This window comes from Salvelinus namaycush, chromosome 33 (genome assembly GCF_016432855.1).
Source record: "Salvelinus namaycush isolate Seneca chromosome 33, SaNama_1.0, whole genome shotgun sequence".
NCBI lineage: Eukaryota > Metazoa > Chordata > Actinopteri > Salmoniformes > Salmonidae > Salvelinus > Salvelinus namaycush.
In genome coordinates, this window is record NC_052339.1 from 17,750,061 (window position 1) to 17,770,154 (window position 20,094).

Sequence of the window (20,094 nt, forward strand, 5' to 3'; positions counted from 1 at the left end):
TATGGGAACGTCCATAATGACCCCCTGTTCCCTTTATAGTGTACTACTTTTGACCAGGACCCATAGGGCTCTGGTTTAATGTAGTGAACTATGGTTTCATTTAGGATGTCAAAAGAATGGGACAGATCTTTACTCAAACCTCAATGAAAATGTTCTATTAAGTAGCATACTGTACATGATTTGTGCGTCAACCTCAATGTATAGGGATCTATCTCAAGTCAGGATTCAGGCCTATGTAACAACATTGCTGTGCCTTGTTTTGACTGGGTTGTGTTTCTGTAGGGTCTACCAGGCCCCTCAGGTCTGCATGGACCCCCTGGTGTTGCTGGAGATCCTGGTGACAGGGTGAGTCTCTCTTCCTGTATACTCCTCGTTCTATCTTCATCTCTCGCTCTCTTTCTCTCTCTCTCTCCCCCTTATTCTCTCTCTATCTCTCTCTCTTGCTTTCTCTCTCTCTCTATCTGTCTTTCACTCTCTCTCCCTCTCTCTCTCTCTCTCTCTATCTATCTCACACTCTCTCTCTCTGGCTCTCTATTTCTTTCTATCCCTCCCTCCCTCTCAATCTCTTTTTATTTCTCTCTCTCGCGCTCTCTCTCTGTGTAAGCATGTGTGAATGTGTGTGCGTATATGTGTGTGTGTGTGCGACCTCTGGGAGAAAGAAAGTGCAGAGGGAGAGCTGGAGAGGAAGAAAGATGGAGGAGTGAAGTGGGGAATTCCCATGTCAGGGTTGTCAGGTCTGTCGTCAACTCTGTTGCTTCCTGGGGCTAAGTCAGGAAGCAACACAGTAGTTTTACAAGGGAGGTTTGTGTCCCTTGTCTTGTCATGGTCAATCTGTGTGGTCCTGTCACATAAGACCGTCTCTATCTGAGGGCAGTTTAAGTCATCTAGTGGTTGTAGTTTTTATGTTTGACAATGACTACAAATGGTCTACAGTGAAATGACTGTAGCACATGAATATATACACACATTAACAGAGACTGAAGAGACCGTTGAAAAACATTCAATTAGAGAGAGGGAGAGAGAGCGGGGGATGAAACAGCAAGGGAGAAGAGAGAAGGCATGTGCAGCTGGATGGAGAACTAGGGAGACAGAGAGAGATGAAAGGATGACTGTAGGGTGGAGAGGAGGGGAAACCCACAGACGGTTAAAGTCTGGTTTTCATTAGCTCCAACAGTACAGCTGATTCCATGTATAAAGTCATCATATTGTGTTTTCAGGCCCTGTATAAATTATCTCAGAGTAGGATTGCTGATCTAGAATCAGCTTTGCCTTTTAGATCCTAATGAATATGATTACATGGACAAGGGGGACCTGGTCATAGATCAGCACTTCTACTCTGAGATGCTCTAATGAGTGTTATAGCCTGCTATTAACAGACACTAGTAATCAGCATTAAGCTGTGGAGGAATACTTAGAAATGGCTTCCTTTCTTAACTCACCACAGACTGACGGTTGAGGTACTTGGTTAAGGTCACAACACTTTGATTTCCTCAATTCCTACATAACCAAATTATTTTGAATAGTAAGATAAAGTTGTGTGCTCAGACCAGGTATTAGTGATCATTGTAATCGACCGTGGAACAGGGTAATACATGTGCTGTAATTCACTAGGTTGCAGTATGTCAGTTTGCTCTATGATTGGAAGAATGAACGAACTAACGAATTCATGAATTAGCGAATTAGCGAATATATTTCAGTAATTACAAAATATGTTTCAATAGAATAATTAGTGTTTCATTTAATATTCTTGAACATAATTAGTACTGGCAATAGTAATAGCATAAAATCAGTAGCTGAGAGTAATTTACCAATATATTATTTTAGTTTCCATGTATGCATTTCTGGTTTAAAAGCAAACATTTAACAAGTGGCAAACTTAACATTTTTGTTCTGTTTTTCTTGGAATGGTTTTGGAGAGAGGACAGAGCCGTGGCTCACAGAGAGGCCAGGTTATTCTGCTTGTGTGAGGAGGGAATGGAGAGGCATGCTAATGATGCCAACCGTCCCTGGGCAAACACACCTCTGCCATTCACTGTGTGTGTTTGTGTAGGCCTATCCCTATGTGTGTGTATAGTTATATTTACTGCTCAAAATGATCATTTCATATTGATGCTTACTCATTTAGCCTAATAATCACAATTCCTGAACCAAAGAGGATTTATATTCAGACTATGTTCTACTCTGTCCCTGAGCAGGGTGTAATACCATACACTTCTAACCAACCTCCCTATAACACCTCACATAACTAGACTAAGTACACACTTGCCATGTGTACCATAAATGATTACGTCTTTGTTCAGCTGCAAATGTTGTTCCACCCAACATGACACCACTCTGTGGTCAGTGTAAGTGAAGGAAATGGGTCAGCCCAAAAGGACAGGATAATCACCTGGTCTGCTGTAGAGTCCTCTGCTCTGATACTTTACTCAAGTACATATGGTAAAGTAGTTATTACAGTACATTCCTAGATATTCCAGCGGAGTACAGTCCCTTCCAGCCACCTGGTAGTGAGGTTATTCTCCTCTCCTCTCCTTATCTTTCTGGTGTTGTAATGATGGATGGATGAGAATGATGATGAGGATGTTTTTATTTTCCCTTTGAATGGTGAACATAGTGTGTTTGTTTCTCCCTCCCTCCCTCCCTCCCTCCCTCCCTCCCTCCCTCCCTCTCTCTCTCTCTCTCTCCCCTCTCTCTCCCTCTCTCTCTCTCACCCCCCCCTCTCTCTCCCCCTCTCTCTCCCTCCCTCTCCCTCCCCCCCCTCTCTCTCTCTCCCTCCCTCTCTCTCTGGGCATGTTCTAGCATGGCATCTTTCCATCCTGATGGTTGTTCATTCTGATTTATCACCTCCTCTCTGTGACTCCTTTTCCAAGGGTCCCGCAGGGCGGGCAGGTCTGGCAGGAGCCGACGGTTTACCAGGTCCTCCGGGTACCATGCTGATGCTGCCAGTAAGTACCAGACCTGACATAATGTTTAATACATACAATCCAACAAACACTAATATCTACCAGTATTTAAATGTATTGGCAACTGTAAAGCACTTTATGACAACTGCTGATGTAAAAAGGGAAAAAATAAATGAATTGATTGATTGTCTTGATCTGGATCCATATGTTGTCTTGCTTGATCTGGATCCATATGTTGTCTTGCTTGATCTGGATCCATATGTTGTCTTGCTTGATCTGGATCCATATGTTGTTTTGCTTGATCTGGATCCATATGTTGTCTTGCTTGATCTGGATCCATATGTTGTCTTGCTTGATCTGGATCCATATGTTGTCTTGCTTGATCTGGATCCATATGTTGTCTTGCTTGATCTGGATCCATATGTTATCTTGCTTGATCTGGATCCATATGTTGTCTTGCTTGATCTGGATCCATATGTTGTCTTTCTTGGTCCATATCCTTGATTGATATTTAGATGTTCATTGTTCACACGCAGCATGATTGTGATTTGTCTTTTGTAAGGCCTGTGTTTCTCTGTGTGACAGTTCCGTTTTGGAGGGGACGGAGAGAAGGGACCCGTGGTGTCTGCCCAGGAGGCCCAAGCCCAGGCCATCCTCTCCCAGGCTAGAGTGAGTACACCAGGGCCGTAATTGGCCAAAGAGGCCCGAATGCCATGACTGTAGAAGGCCGAAGGGGGCCGAAGCAGGCCAAACAGTACACCAGGGCTGAAGTGGGCCAAAGGAGGCCAAGCGGCTCCAGTGTAGCCTTTGGGAGGGGTAAAACTGGCGCAGCTATCTCTCTTGAAATTATTATATATTTTTATTAAAAAGAGAACCTCATTGGCATTTCAGCTATCTTGCTCGTTATAAGTGTATGTCTTCTCACAGCTGTGGTTCATGGGAAGGGGGGAGTGGAGTGGTGGGGGGCCCTGAGAGAGGTGCTGAGCAGGCTACAGGCAGGACCACAGCCTGTTTGGACAGATGCAGGAGGCATTTAAAAATACTACAGGAGTTCATGACCCACGGGTGGGCCATCCCAACAGACCAACAGGTGACTGAGGAAAGAGAGAGAGAGAAGAAAAGGATTGGGTCTTGTACAAGTGTAGGCCATTGCATCACCATGTTTCACTTACGGTAGACCCATGACACCACAAAGGAAGAGTAGTAGTGGGCTATAAGAGAGTGTTTGAGTTAGGATGTTAGGATGTCTGTGGGGCGCTGTGACATATGGAGGGTGTCTCGTTCTGTCTGGTGATTTGTCATCCCTTCCCTTCTCCACCCCCCTCCACCCTCCCGCCGTCTACCCCACAGCTCGCCATGAGAGGTCCCTCAGGTCCAATGGGTCTCACAGGAAGATCCGGTCCAGTGGTAATTTTCAGTTCTTCCACCCGTCATAACACACACAGCCAAACACGTCCCTCTTGCTAAGTCTTTCCACCTCATGTAAGGAATGGTGAACACAGGTCATCGACTGCCCTGTCAGAAACCTACAAAGTATTATGTCACAATTCACCGCTATTTTTCACCCTTCCTATGAGTTATCTTCCTCCATATTACCATCCTGAGCTATTAACCAGCTATATAGGTCCCTGAGTAGAGATGATACATGAACAAGATTAGAGGGTTGAAGCTTCTTTTTATAATTCTAGTGCATTTCCCTTTGTTTGTGTTCATTTGATAGGTCTACCTTAGGTCTTCCCCTTTAAAACCACAAAGTTCATGATAGTTCTTAAAACTTGGCTGTAATTATTAAATCACTAGTTGGGAATGTTTCAGGCGTGAAGACCGGTAAGGTGCTTTAAAAGTTCTACCTAGCCTTGCAATAGAACCCCACAATTTTAGACTTAAGTATATGCCCCAAAAATACCCAATTAAGTTCTAGAGCCCCAAAAGGAAATTCACTTTTTCACTTTCATACACATTCATCTCTGTTGAATAATACATTTTTGGTGCCGATTAGATAGCTGACTCGTGGAGATGTTCAAGATGAAACATACTTTTGTCCTGATTAAAGATACTCACACACTTACAGTCATCCTATCTAAATCCTTTTAAAAACAGATGAAGATAAAAAGTTATTACTTTGCCTGGGATATAATTCTATACAATGGTTTTGTAACGTTGTTTAATAAACCTTTCCTTTTTTCTACAATACATGTCAATTAATCTATTCACACAATACATGTCAATGAATCTATTCACACAATACAAGAGGCGTCAACTAACAGCTAAATGTCGCCATCTGCTGTTTCATTGTATGAAACATATACTCACCTTACTGGCTGTGTGGAGTTATGGTCAAGCCTGACTGACTTAAGGTTTGTGTCCGTGTTTCTCACTGGTCCATCTCTATCTCAGGGTGTTCCTGGTTCTGCTGGACTTAAAGGTGATAGTGGAGACCCTGGTCCTCAGGTGAGAGGTTAAACATATACCTGTAGACTACTTAACACACTCACAGTGATACTCTACACTATACCTCACTACAGTTACCCATACTTCACTACAGTTACCAATCCCTCACTACAGTTACCAATCCCTCACTACAGTTACCCATATTTCACTACAGTTACCAATCCATCAATACAGTTACCCATACTTTACTACAGTTACCAATCCCTCACTACAGTTACCAATCCCTCACTACAGTTACCAATCCCTCACTACAGTTACCCATACTTCACTACAGTTACCAATCCCTCACTACAGTTCCCCATACTTCACTACAGTTACCAATCCCTCACTACAGTTCCCCATACTTCACTACAGTTACCAATCCCTCACTACAGTTACCAATCCCTCACTACAGTTCCCCATACTTCACTACAGTTACCAATCCCTCACTACAGTTACCAATCCCTCACTACAGTTTCCCATACTTCACTACAGCTACCAATCCCTCACTACAGTTACCCATACTTCACTACAGCTACCAGTACCTCTCTACAGTTACCTAAACCTCACTACAGTTACCTATACCTCACTACAGTTATCATTACCTCTCTACAGTTACCTAAACCTCACTACAGTTACCTATACCTCACTACTGTTGCCAATACCTCACTACAGTTACCCATACCTCACTTCAGTTATCATTACCTCATTATAATTACCAGTACCTCTCTGCAGTTACCAGTACCTCTCTACAGTTACCTATATCTCAATACAGTTACCTATACCTCACTACAGTTACCAGTACCTCTCTACAGTTACCTATACCTCACTACATTTACCCATACCCCAATACAGTTACCCATACCTCACTACAGTTACCCATACCTCACTACAGTTATCATTACCTCATTACAATTACCACTACCTCTCTGCAGTTACCAGTACCTCACTACGTTTACCAGTACCTCACTACAGTTTCCAGTACCTCTCTACAGTTACCTATACCTCACTACATTTACCCATACCTCAATACAGTTACCCATACCTCACTACAGTTATCATTACCTCTCTACAGTTACCTAAACCTCACTACAGTTACCTATACCTCACTACTGTTGCCAATACCTCACTACAGTTACCCATACCTCACTTCAGTTATCATTACCTCATTACAATTACCAGTACCTCTCTGCAGTTACCAGTACCTCACTACGTTTACCAGTACCTCACTACAGTTACCCATACCTCATTACAGTTACCAGTACCTCGCTACAGTTACCAATACCTCACTGTAGTTACCAATACCTCAATATCTCACCTACAGTTACCTATACCTACACCTTTCACGACTGTATACCTATACAGTTAATTTTCTCTAGCTGACTAGAAACTGACCATCATCACTTGTTATTCACAGGGCCCCAGGGGAGTCCAAGGGTCTGCAGGACAAATAGGCAAATCTGGCAAGAGGGTAAGTGAACTGAGTGACCCTCATCCAGCGCTTGTGTGTGTGTGTGTGTGTGTGTGTGTGTGTGTGTGTGTGTGTGTGTGTGTGTGTGGTGTGTGTGTGTGTGTGTGTGTGTGTGTGTGCCGTGTGAGATCTGAGAGGTTTATCCTAATGAATCAAAAACAGATGTCTGATATGTGCTAAAATCCAGTTAAAATAACCAAAAAAGACAACCTGGCAGTGGATGACATAATTGTCTGTAGCTGTATTTCCAGGTAGATGTCATGGCCTGATTGGTCCTGATGTTACCATGTTTAGCCTATCTCTCTCTCTCTCTCCCTCTCTCTTGTAGGGTCGTGGCGGAGCCGATGGCGCCCGAGGAATGCCTGGAGAGTCAGGCTCTAAGGTACACGAGGGAACCTCTGTCTACTAGTCACTTGTCTCTGTCAAGTGTGACTGTTCTGTTTTGATCACAATACTGTGTTGTAAACTTATGCAGGATGATGTCTGTGTCATCTTGGGACTCGGTGGTCATTGTCACATTGTTTCTCCACAGGGTGACAGAGGCTTTGATGGCCTGCCCGGTCTGCCTGGTGAGAAGGGACACAGGGTGAGTATAGTAACGTCACCACAAAGTCACAAGCTCCTGCATGTTCACCTCTTCCTAAATGGGAATACAGATGTAGGATCTTGATTTGATCACCCTGGTACAGGAGAACTTTCCTAAAACTGTATTTCAGGTTTAAAAAGGCTTTTGAAGTTTGACATTTTCCTTACAAAAAATGTATCATCCCCTACAAAAATGTCCATTAATTATAATCCACATAACAATTAAAATATCTTTTTGCTGCAGGATTATTTTCGTGCTGTAGCAAACTGGCTCAAATGAAGATCCTACGTCTGTACCTTAGGCAGTTGAGAGCCTGCATACTATCTCAGGGAAATGACCCATGAAGCAGACATAAAATGATCAGGATCTCCCTATTCTCTCCCTCTACAAAACATGACTTCCAGTTCCTATCCTTAGATTGAGGGTCTGATTTGAGGTCACCTTCACTCTTCAACCCGTCGACCCGCTTGAACAAATAGTGAAAGAGAGAGAATATGGGTCGTAGTATGGCCAACAATACAGTATGTTCCAAAAACACTGGTCTTTTCTGTCTAATATTATCACTCATTCCAGAGGATCTGAGGTAAATTACAGTGAGATTTAGCACAGCAGGTGATCAAGGGGGTACATACTGGATGACTATCATTGAACAATAGACTAGTGTTGGTCTGAGAAACAAATGGCCTTGGACGTTTATAGGCTTATGGGTAAAAACACTGTTGCCCTATTTGATAAAACCAAATTGGCTTAAAACAAAATGCCAACGCTATTAGGCTCTGAACAAGGGATTTTGGAAATACCAGGGGTTTTGGAAGTTTTAAAATGTCTTTGACATGTGGGTGTTACTACTGAATTAATCTGTCTTGAGTTTTTGTATGTGCGATATTATACAATCAGCTAAGTTCTTCATTCAGAAAATGAAATGCTGAATTATATATATTATTGTATTATTGTAGAGCTAATCTGAATGGCTTTGAAGTGGTCATTTAAAAACCACTAAATAATGTTAGCATTATTTAGACTTAGAGTTGGACAAATACCTTGGACACATTGATCCTCTTATATCGATCTCTTCCATATTGTTACTCACCAGACACATAGCCAGGCAACGTGCATATACAGAACTCCCAGTGCCAGTCCTGTTCTGTACTGTCTGCTTGGAGGGCCCTTAGAAGAGGCAAGCCACACAAGTCCCCCACCAGGCTAAATAGGAGCTTGGGCTGCAGAGGTAGAGAAACAGAGAGAAGGGACAAAGACGGAGACAGATATTAGGAGGCCTCAGATATTTCCAGCCTGGGCGTGCGGTTGCTAATCCTGGCCTGGATAACATCAAGGTAACAACAGAGTCAGCCAGTCAGCCAGCCAGCCAGCACAGCCAGCCAGTCTGACGTAAATAAGAGGTTGTGAGTGGCTTCAAGTCTACAGCTGGCCTGGCCCAATCTTCTTTTATAATAATAGCACACATCTCTCTCTCTCTCTCTCTCTCTCTCTCTCTCTCTCTCTCTCTCTCTCTCTCTCTCTCTCTCTCTCTCCCCCTCTATACTCCCCCCCTCTCCCATAGGGGGAGACAGGACCACTGGGACCACCTGGAGCCCCTGGAGAGGATGGACAGAGAGTGAGTATCCTCTCCCCCTTCATCATCCTCTCACTCCTCCTCATCATTTACATCCCTCCGTCCTTACTGTGTAAACTAACTGTTTTTCCTTTCTGTGCAGGGCGAGGATGGAGAGATCGGGCCAAGGGGATTGGCTGGAGAGAGCGTAAGAGAGCGTCCACTGAATTGCTATTAGGTTTGATAAATAGGACCCTACAGTGTAACTTCACAACGGTATTTGAGTAATACAAGTATTCAACCACCCTGTTATGACCTACTATCTCCTCTGGTTGACAGCATGACTACTTCTGTATCAGTTATTTTATGTATGATTCATATTAGTCCATTAGGGGGCAGGGTTTCTTAATTGGGCATTTGTTCTACAGATGACTTCAACATTGTTTTCTGTGATCCTGAGCCCAGGCTCTGGGCTACTTATTGGGTGCCCCAGACTGAGACATTTCAAACGCAAATGGTATTTGGTGTAGGCGGGGTGGAACTAGTGAGGCAAGCGGAGAAGGGACAATAGGTAGACCATAGGCAGCGGTTCTCTATCTCACTTGAGCATTCCAGATACAGTATTATGAAGGAACCGTGAGCTCACGGGGGAAAGCATGCTCAGGTGAAAGAGGGAATGCCCCCAGACAGGAACATTGAATATTTTTTACAATGGTAAATGGCTTGAGTGAACTATTTTCTTTTATCCACCATCTTTGTGTGATCCTGAAACTCTTCTTTTTCTCTCTCTCTCTCTCTCTCTCTCTCTCTCTCTCTCTCTCTCTCTCTCTCTCTCTCTCTCTCTCTCTCTCTCTCTCTCTCTCTCTCTCTCTCTCTCTCTCTGTCTCTGTCTCTGTCTCTAGGGTCCTAGAGGTCTGCTTGGGCCCCGCGGTCCACCCGGTCCGACTGGACAGCCTGTAAGTAGTACTTAACACATACTTTCCTATGATAGAGTTGTCACTGTGGTATCTCCTGTATATTACAACATTGAAGAAGAAGTTCCTACTCATCTGAATGTTTGTATTCCCACAGGGTGTCGCTGGAGTGGACGGGCCACACGGTCCCAAAGGAAACATGGTATGAACACTCATAACGTTATCTCACACAGATACTAAACTAAAACACCCACTCTGATGGAACCAGAACTGGTTTATATAGTGTTTGTATAAGCTTGACCAATACGTTATTTGTCACCAGAGAGGAGTGTAGTCTACTACAGTGTGTCAGTGTTTAGGATAGGTTGTTTGGGCTAGGTTCCAACACTATTTTAAACTTCACAGCTGTAGAGGTCAATGGTCAAACTGTGTGTTTGTGAGCACTGGGAGGAGCGACATCAGTCACACTGTAGGCCAGGCAGTGACCTCTCTATGTGTTTCAGAATGACTGCCCGCTGGGGCCTCTCAATGTAGCACATCGGAGTAGGGTGATATTGCCCCTAAGCATTGATCTAGGTCAGTTTTGAAAGATAACCTTCTAATGGTTAATGATAGGATTTGGGAAAGGTAATCTGGTCCTAAATCAGTGCTTAGGACGAACTCAACAACAGCAATCCTACAGTTCAGATTAGCAACAGACTGCCCGTTACAGTTGTTTGTTTGGTCCAGAACTATCCGTTTCTTCAGTGTATACAACAGTTATTTCCAAGGTCAACTATTTCTCTACTATTTAAACCAGATGCACTTTGTGGCTTCGGCTGATGGAAACCGGGCTTTATAAATCAATTTGATTGATTGATTGATTTTTCCCTCAAACATCTCCTCAAACGTCTCCATCTTCTTAGTAAAATATACAAATATACTTCAAATCATATCAAATTGTTTTTTGTCACACGCACCGAATACAACAGGTGTAGGTAGACCTTAAGTGTTAAATAAAAAATGTAGAAGCAAGAAATAAAAATAAAAGTAACAAATAATTAAAGAGCAGCAGTAAAATAACAGTAGCGAGGCTATATACAGAGTCAATGTGCGTGGGCACCGGTTACTTCACATAAGGACTACTGTGCCGTGCTCTGCTCTTAGTTCATTGTCATGTGAGATTGATCGTATCTGTCTGTCTTTGTTTAGGGACCTCAAGGAGAGCCAGGACCTCCGGGTCAGCAGGGGATCCCAGGGACACAAGTGAGTATCCCAGACATTACAGACACTACAGACATGATAATATCCCAGACATTACAGACATGATAATATCCCAGACATTACAGACATGATAATATCCCAGACATTACAAACATGATAATATCCCAGACATTACAGACACTACAGACATGATAATATCCCAGACATTACAGACATGATAATATCCCAGACATTACAGACATGATAATATCCCAGACATTACAGACATGATAATATCCCAGACATTACAGACACTACAGACATGATAATATCCCAGACATTACAGACATGATAATATCCCAGACATTACAGACATGATAATATCCCAGACATTACAGACACTACAGACATGATAATATCCCAGACATTACAGACATTACAGACATGATAGTATCCCAGACATTACAGACATGATAATATCCCAGACATACAGACACTACAGACATGATAATATCCCAGACATTACAGACATTACAGACATGATAGTATCCCAGACATTACAGACATGATAATATCCCAGACATTACAGACACTACAGACATGATAATATCCCAGACATTACAGACATGATAGTATCCCAGACATTACAGACATGATAATATCCCAGACATTACAGACACTACAGACATGATAATATCCCAGACATTACAGACATTACAGACATGATAATATCCCAGACATTACAGACACTACAGACATGATAATATCCCAGACATTACAGACATTACAGACATGATAGTATCCCAGACATTACAGACATGATAATATCCCAGACATACAGACATTACAGACATGATAATATCCCAGACATTACAGACATGATAATATGCCAGACATTACAGACATGATAATATCCCAGACATTACAGACATGATAATATCCCAGACATTACAGACATTACAGACATGATAATATCCCAGACATTACAGACATGATAATATCCCAGACATTACAGACATGATAATATCCCAGACATTACAGACATTACAGACATGATAATATCCCAGACATTACAGACATTACAGACATGATAGTATCCCAGACATTACAGACATGATAGTATCCCAGACATTACAGACATGATAATATCCCAGACATTACAGACATTACAGACATTACAGACATGATAGTATCCCAGATATTACAGACATGATAATATCCCAGACATTACAGACATGATAATATCCCAGACATTACAGATACTACAGACATGATACTATCCCAGACATTACAGACATTACAGACATGATAATATCCCAGACATTACAGACATGATAATATCCCAGACATTACAGACACTACAGACATGATACTATCCCAGACATTACAGACATTACAGACATGATAATATCCCAGACATTACAGACATGATAATATCCCAGACATTACAGACACTACAGACATGATACTATCCCAGACATTACAGACATTACAGACATGATACTATCCCAGACATTACAGACATGATAATATCACAGACATTACAGACATTTCAGACATGATAATATCCCAGATATTACAGACATGATAGTATCCCAGACATGATAGTATCCCAGACATTACAGACATTTCATACATGATAGTATCCCAGACATTACAGACATTTCAGACATGATAATATCCCAGACATTACAGACATTACAGACATGATAATATCCCAGACATTACAGACATTACAGACATTACAGACATGATAGTATCCCAGACATTACAGACATTACAGACATGATAGTATCCCAGACACTACAGACATTACAGACATGATAATATCCCAGACATTACAGACATGATAATATCCAAGACATTACAGACATGATAATATCCCAGACATTACAGACATGATAATATCCCAGATATTACAGACACTACAGGCATTACAGACATGATAATATCCCAGACATTACAGACACTACAGGCATTACAGACATGATAATATCCCAGACATTACAGACATGATAATATCCCAGACATTCCAGACATGATAATATCCCAGACATTACAGACATGATAATATAACAGATATTACAGACATGATCGTATCCCAGACATGATAGTATCCCAGACATTACAGACATTACAGACATGATAGTATCCCAGACACTACAGACATTACAGACATTACAGACATGATAGTATCCCAGACATTACAGACATTACAGACATTACAGACATGATAATATCCCAGACATTACAGACATGATAATATCCCAGACATTGCAGACATTACAGACATGATAGTATCCCAGACACTACAGACATTACAGACATGATAGTATCCCAGACATTACAGACATTACAGACATTACAGACATGATAATATCCCAGACATTGCAGACATTACAGACATGATAGTATCCCAGACACTACAGACATTACAGACATTACAGACATGATAATATCCCAGACATTACAGACATGATAATATCCCAGACATTACAGACATGATAATATCCCAGACATTACAGACATGATAATATCCCAGACATTACAGACATGATAATATCCCAGACATTACAGACACTACAGACATGATAATATCCCAGACATTACAGACATGATAATATCCCAGACATTACAGACATGATAATATCCCAGACATTACAGACACTACAGACATGATAATATCCCAGACATTACAGACATTACAGACATGATAGTATCCCAGACATTACAGACATGATAATATCCCAGACATACAGACACTACAGACATGATAATATCCCAGACATTACAGACATTACAGACATGATAGTATCCCAGACATTACAGACATGATAATATCCCAGACATTACAGACACTACAGACATGATAATATCCCAGACATTACAGACATGATAGTATCCCAGACATTACAGACATGATAATATCCCAGACATTACAGACACTACAGACATGATAATATCCCAGACATTACAGACATTACAGACATGATAATATCCCAGACATTACAGACACTACAGACATGATAATATCCCAGACATTACAGACATTACAGACATGATAGTATCCCAGACATTACAGACATGATAATATCCCAGACATACAGACATTACAGACATGATAATATCCCAGACATTACAGACATGATAATATGCCAGACATTACAGACATGATAATATCCCAGACATTACAGACATGATAATATCCCAGACATTACAGACATTACAGACATGATAATATCCCAGACATTACAGACATGATAATATCCCAGACATTACAGACATGATAATATCCCAGACATTACAGACATTACAGACATGATAATATCCCAGACATTACAGACATTACAGACATGATAGTATCCCAGACATTACAGACATGATAGTATCCCAGACATTACAGACATGATAATATCCCAGACATTACAGACATTACAGACATTACAGACATGATAGTATCCCAGATATTACAGACATGATAATATCCCAGACATTACAGACATGATAATATCCCAGACATTACAGATACTACAGACATGATACTATCCCAGACATTACAGACATTACAGACATGATAATATCCCAGACATTACAGACATGATAATATCCCAGACATTACAGACACTACAGACATGATACTATCCCAGACATTACAGACATTACAGACATGATAATATCCCAGACATTACAGACATGATAATATCCCAGACATTACAGACACTACAGACATGATACTATCCCAGACATTACAGACATTACAGACATGATACTATCCCAGACATTACAGACATGATAATATCACAGACATTACAGACATTTCAGACATGATAATATCCCAGATATTACAGACATGATAGTATCCCAGACATGATAGTATCCCAGACATTACAGACATTTCATACATGATAGTATCCCAGACATTACAGACATTTCAGACATGATAATATCCCAGACATTACAGACATTACAGACATGATAATATCCCAGACATTACAGACATTACAGACATTACAGACATGATAGTATCCCAGACATTACAGACATTACAGACATGATAGTATCCCAGACACTACAGACATTACAGACATGATAATATCCCAGACATTACAGACATGATAATATCCAAGACATTACAGACATGATAATATCCCAGACATTACAGACATGATAATATCCCAGATATTACAGACACTACAGGCATTACAGACATGATAATATCCCAGACATTACAGACACTACAGGCATTACAGACATGATAATATCCCAGACATTACAGACATGATAATATCCCAGACATTCCAGACATGATAATATCCCAGACATTACAGACATGATAATATAACAGATATTACAGACATGATCGTATCCCAGACATGATAGTATCCCAGACATTACAGACATTACAGACATGATAGTATCCCAGACACTACAGACATTACAGACATTACAGACATGATAGTATCCCAGACATTACAGACATTACAGACATTACAGACATGATAATATCCCAGACATTACAGACATGATAATATCCCAGACATTGCAGACATTACAGACATGATAGTATCCCAGACACTACAGACATTACAGACATGATAGTATCCCAGACATTACAGACATTACAGACATTACAGACATGATAATATCCCAGACATTGCAGACATTACAGACATGATAGTATCCCAGACACTACAGACATTACAGACATTACAGACATGATAATATCCCAGACATTACAGACATGATAATATCCCAGACATTGCAGACATTACAGACATGATAGTATCCCAGACACTACAGACATTACAGACATTACAGACATGATAGTATCCCAGACATTACAGACATTACAGACATGATAATATCCCAGATATTACAGACATGATAATATCCCAGACATTACAGACATTACAGACATGATAATATCCCAGATATTACAGACATGATAGTATCCCAGACATGATAGTATCCCAGACATTGCAGACATTACAGACATGATAGTATCCCAGACACTACAGACATTACAGACATGATAATATCCCAGACATTACAGACATGATAGTACCCCAGACATTACAGGCATGATAATATCCCAGACATTACAGACATCACAGACATGATAGTATCCCAGACATTACAGACATGATAGTATCCCAGACATTACAGACACTACAGACATTACAGACATGATAATATCCCATATATTACAGGCATGATAATATCCCAGACATTACAGACATTACAGACATGATAGTATCCCAGACATTACAGACATGATAATATCCCAGACATTACAGACATTACAGACATGATAGTATCCCAGATATTACAGACATGATAGTATCCTGGACATGACAGACATCCTAGACAGTAACACAGATATTATCACATTCAATATCACAGACATCACAGACCATACATACAATAGTGTCACAGACATTACAGACAATAGTGTCACAGACATTACAGACAATGTCACGGTCTTCACAGACCAAATATATACATATAAACGTACATGTACAAATGTTTCAAAAAAGGGTTGATGTTGCTATTGACTCTCAGTACCCACATGAATCATTAGTTTTTATTTGTGTGTGTAATGTCTAAAAAAAAACGTGTTAGATAATATTCTCACTGTAATGAGGTATTATATCAGGAGCTTATGGAAATATACTGCTCTCTGATGATTATTTACATCACATTTTGGGATTAGTTGAATTCTGCCTCTATCCTCTTCTGCTTCCCCCCTCCCTTCCTCCCTTCCTCTACCCATCCCCACTTCCTCTCCCCCTCTCTCTCCCTGGAGGTAAAGAGAGCACACACAGAGAGATTTTCTTGGAATATTTTCCTGGGTTTTCTGGGGGGGTTGAGGGAAGCGGTGAAAGCATCTCATTCATGTCTGTGGAATGCCTGCAGAGAGAGACACACCTGTAGGAGCAAGCTCCCCGAGCTGCAGCACAGCCTCAGATTACTCTCTCTGCCACACACAAACACACACACACGTTCACACTCACGTGGGCACAAATATACACACACACACGTGCACGCACACGCTCAAGAATGAATACAGTCCCACCATTCTTACCCTTGCATGTCAGTTAGCACCTTCTACTGAGTCCCCATTCCCCCTCCATGACCCCAGCTAGCCTGTGTGTGTGTGTGTGTGTGTGTGTGTGTGTGTGTGTGTGTGTGTGTGTGTGTGTGTGTGTGTGTGTGTGTGTGTGTGTGTGTGTGTGTGTGTGTGTGTGTGTGTGTGTGTGTGTGTGTGTGTGTGTGTGTGTGTGTGTGTGTGTGTGTCGCTATGGCAACAAACTCTGAAACTGTCGGTCTGCTTCCGTCCTGCAGGGTCTTCCTGGTCCTCAAGGTCCCATCGGACCGCCTGGTGAAAAAGTAAGTTGAAGCTCTGCTCTTCACTCCTCTGTCAACAGAATTGGCCTGAAAGGGCCGTGTTTGTGAGTGGCCCAAAAGACAAAGTGTAAAAGTGTGTGATCTGTTGGATGTAAATGTAGTGTGCTTATTCACCATAGTACTGCACTGAAGGGTTTTCAATGCACTGAATGTAAGCCCCCTTTATACAAGTGTCTACACAAAACGTTAAAGATTGCACCTAATAGCTGATCTGTGACCGATCCAAATTATTTTCAGAGGTATGTTGTGTTTCTCAGAGGTGAACTGACTATGTCCTGGAGGTCGTTAAAGTGTTGTTTTGACCTTTGACCCATGCTGTGTTTTTCTCTCCTTCTGTCTCTGTTTACAGGGACCTCAGGGCAGGTCGGGGTTGGCTGGTTTACCCGGGTCAGATGGACCTCCTGTACGTGCTATTCTGTCATTCTGTTTACACCTCTCGCTCAGTCTCACACTCCTTCCCTCCTGTCAGACTATTCTCTCATCCATTGCCCTCAGACAAGCCACAAGTACCTGTGACAGTCAACACACTGTTGAGAAGCAGTGTAACTAGTCAAGATCTATATTGTGATGGTGGAATGAAATGTTGACTGCCATCGTTTGCTTTAACATAGCAGCCCACAGGTACCACTACATATCCGTATCCGAAGATATACATTCCACACACTGTAGTATATACAGTAGGATTAGCTTGCCCCAGGGCCTTTGTACATTTACATTGACATTTGAGTTAATTAGCAGATGCTCTTATCCAGAGCGACTTACACTTAGTCATTAAAGGGAGATTTATGATGACCGTGGTAATTAGTTTGCTAGCAAACTAGATTGGTTGAACGATCTCATGTGCTGTCACACAAAATGAGGAAGTAAAGTGTAGCGTGCCCCAAACATCTCTCCCTTCCACTACAACTACCATCCCTTAAGCCACAACATTGACCAATTATCCTGTCTGTTACTCTCTCCCAACTTCATGTGATATGATATATTTTATTGACTTGAACATTAGAGAGGGCTGCTGCATCCACATAAATACATAAAAACATAGAATAAATGGAGAATAACACCACATTATACACCTGGCTCCCCCCTCACACAAAAAAAGTTCCTAAGTTAATATCAGGCAAGTCAGAATGCATTTTTCTACGACCTGTACTAGTATTTCCCTCTCCCTCAGTGGTCTGTTAGCCTGGCTCTAGCTGATCTGCTGCAGTGTGTATCAGGGAGAGGCTGGGAAGCTGAGAGGGAGGCAGCCTAAATCCGACTGATTTACAGCCTTCTGCACTCCGACGTGTTTAATTAGTGCCAGGTGTGCAAGTAAAAGGTCTGACTGGTGTAAAGTAAACAGTCAGTCAGTCAGACAGTAAGACTGAGCCTAGACCTAATCTCTGTTAAAGCTTCCGTCACTCATCAGTTTACACAACCACCACCGCCACGACCAGACAGGCAGGCCGCTGTCATACACTAACACTGAGGCCTTCTAGAACTTTATGATGCACTGAGCTATTCCATAGAATCAAACTAGAACTTTTTGATGTATGTGTTGCATAAAATCAAACTTTGGTGTTCATTGCTTGGTGAGAGCTACCAACTGTTACTAAGTCATTTGTGTTCGTTCTTCTCTTACAGGGTCATCCTGGTAAAGAGGGCCCACCTGGTGAGAAGGGAGCTTTAGTAAGTACAATTAACATTTACATTTTAGTAGCATATGATTGATTGGCTGATTGATATGTTCTTTTTTTGAATATGAAACAAAAAAAAGAGTAGTTGAAACGGTTTATGCCATGTCTCGTGTTGAGAGACTAATGGATAAATTGTTCTCTCTGTCCTCCTCCAGGGCCAGTCAGGTCCCCAGGGTCCTATTGGTTATCCTGGTCCTCGTGGTGTCAAGGTACGGTGGTGGAGCTCACCAAGGTGACGTTCAGAAACTTCCTCATGGTGGTAGAGTTTGTGTTGAGAACTGTGGTCTGTTTCCTGTCTGTCTACTAGGGTGCTGACGGTGTTCGTGGACTGAAGGGTGGAAAGGGAGAGAAGGTAAAGATTCTCCTCATTTGATGCTTCATATCGCTGCCATTGTGTGTAATTAATTTTTTATCTTACCTTTATTTAACTAGGCAAGTCAGTTAAGAACAAATTATTTTCAATGACAGCCTAGGAACAGTGGGTTAACTGCCTTGTTCAGGGGCAGAACAACAGATTTTTACCTTGTCAGCTCGGGGATTTGATCTTGCAACTTTGCGGTTACTGGCACAACACTCTAAGCCACTAGGCTACCTGCCGCCCCAAAGAAGTCCATGTTGTGATAACTAGGACTTTCCATCCGTCCAATGAGTTCAACTCAAAGTTCTGTCACAATGTTCAGTCACAAAGTGCTTATGCGGTCCAAAATGTCCACACTGCCCCAATCTATATTATACTAATTCAAGACCAAGAGCATGACACAGATCTAATATTAATGTTGTTTTTACATCAGTAACACCATGGATGTCAGTGTTATTACTGAATAATTAATGTTTAAGTTTTATGTTAATTTATGTTAAAGTTAGGGTTTAATGTAATCCCAAAACCTTGAGGAAGGAAGGTATTGTTTGTTCTGAATAGAAAATGAATGCCCCCCATCCAAGAGGTGAGGGCACACACGCACACACACACAC

The 20,094-nt window shown here is 41.5% G+C and overlaps 1 protein-coding gene across 1 annotated transcript in view; it reads left to right on the forward strand.

Annotated features, from left to right (window-relative positions):
* The window catches only part of col11a1a (collagen, type XI, alpha 1a), an 88,761-nt gene that overhangs the window by 35,065 nt on the left and 33,602 nt on the right, over window positions 1-20,094 (forward strand). The window contains exons 12-29 of the mRNA XM_038972671.1: window positions 283-345; window positions 2,871-2,945; window positions 3,489-3,572; window positions 4,254-4,310; window positions 5,301-5,354; window positions 6,751-6,804; window positions 7,133-7,186; window positions 7,337-7,390; window positions 8,952-9,005; window positions 9,106-9,150; window positions 9,845-9,898; window positions 10,014-10,058; window positions 11,048-11,101; window positions 17,384-17,428; window positions 17,796-17,849; window positions 19,070-19,114; window positions 19,278-19,331; window positions 19,430-19,474. Coding sequence (XP_038828599.1) covers window positions 283-345; window positions 2,871-2,945; window positions 3,489-3,572; window positions 4,254-4,310; window positions 5,301-5,354; window positions 6,751-6,804; window positions 7,133-7,186; window positions 7,337-7,390; window positions 8,952-9,005; window positions 9,106-9,150; window positions 9,845-9,898; window positions 10,014-10,058; window positions 11,048-11,101; window positions 17,384-17,428; window positions 17,796-17,849; window positions 19,070-19,114; window positions 19,278-19,331; window positions 19,430-19,474 — 990 coding nt within the window. The remainder of the gene's footprint in view (window positions 1-282; window positions 346-2,870; window positions 2,946-3,488; window positions 3,573-4,253; window positions 4,311-5,300; window positions 5,355-6,750; window positions 6,805-7,132; window positions 7,187-7,336; window positions 7,391-8,951; window positions 9,006-9,105; window positions 9,151-9,844; window positions 9,899-10,013; window positions 10,059-11,047; window positions 11,102-17,383; window positions 17,429-17,795; window positions 17,850-19,069; window positions 19,115-19,277; window positions 19,332-19,429; window positions 19,475-20,094) is intronic.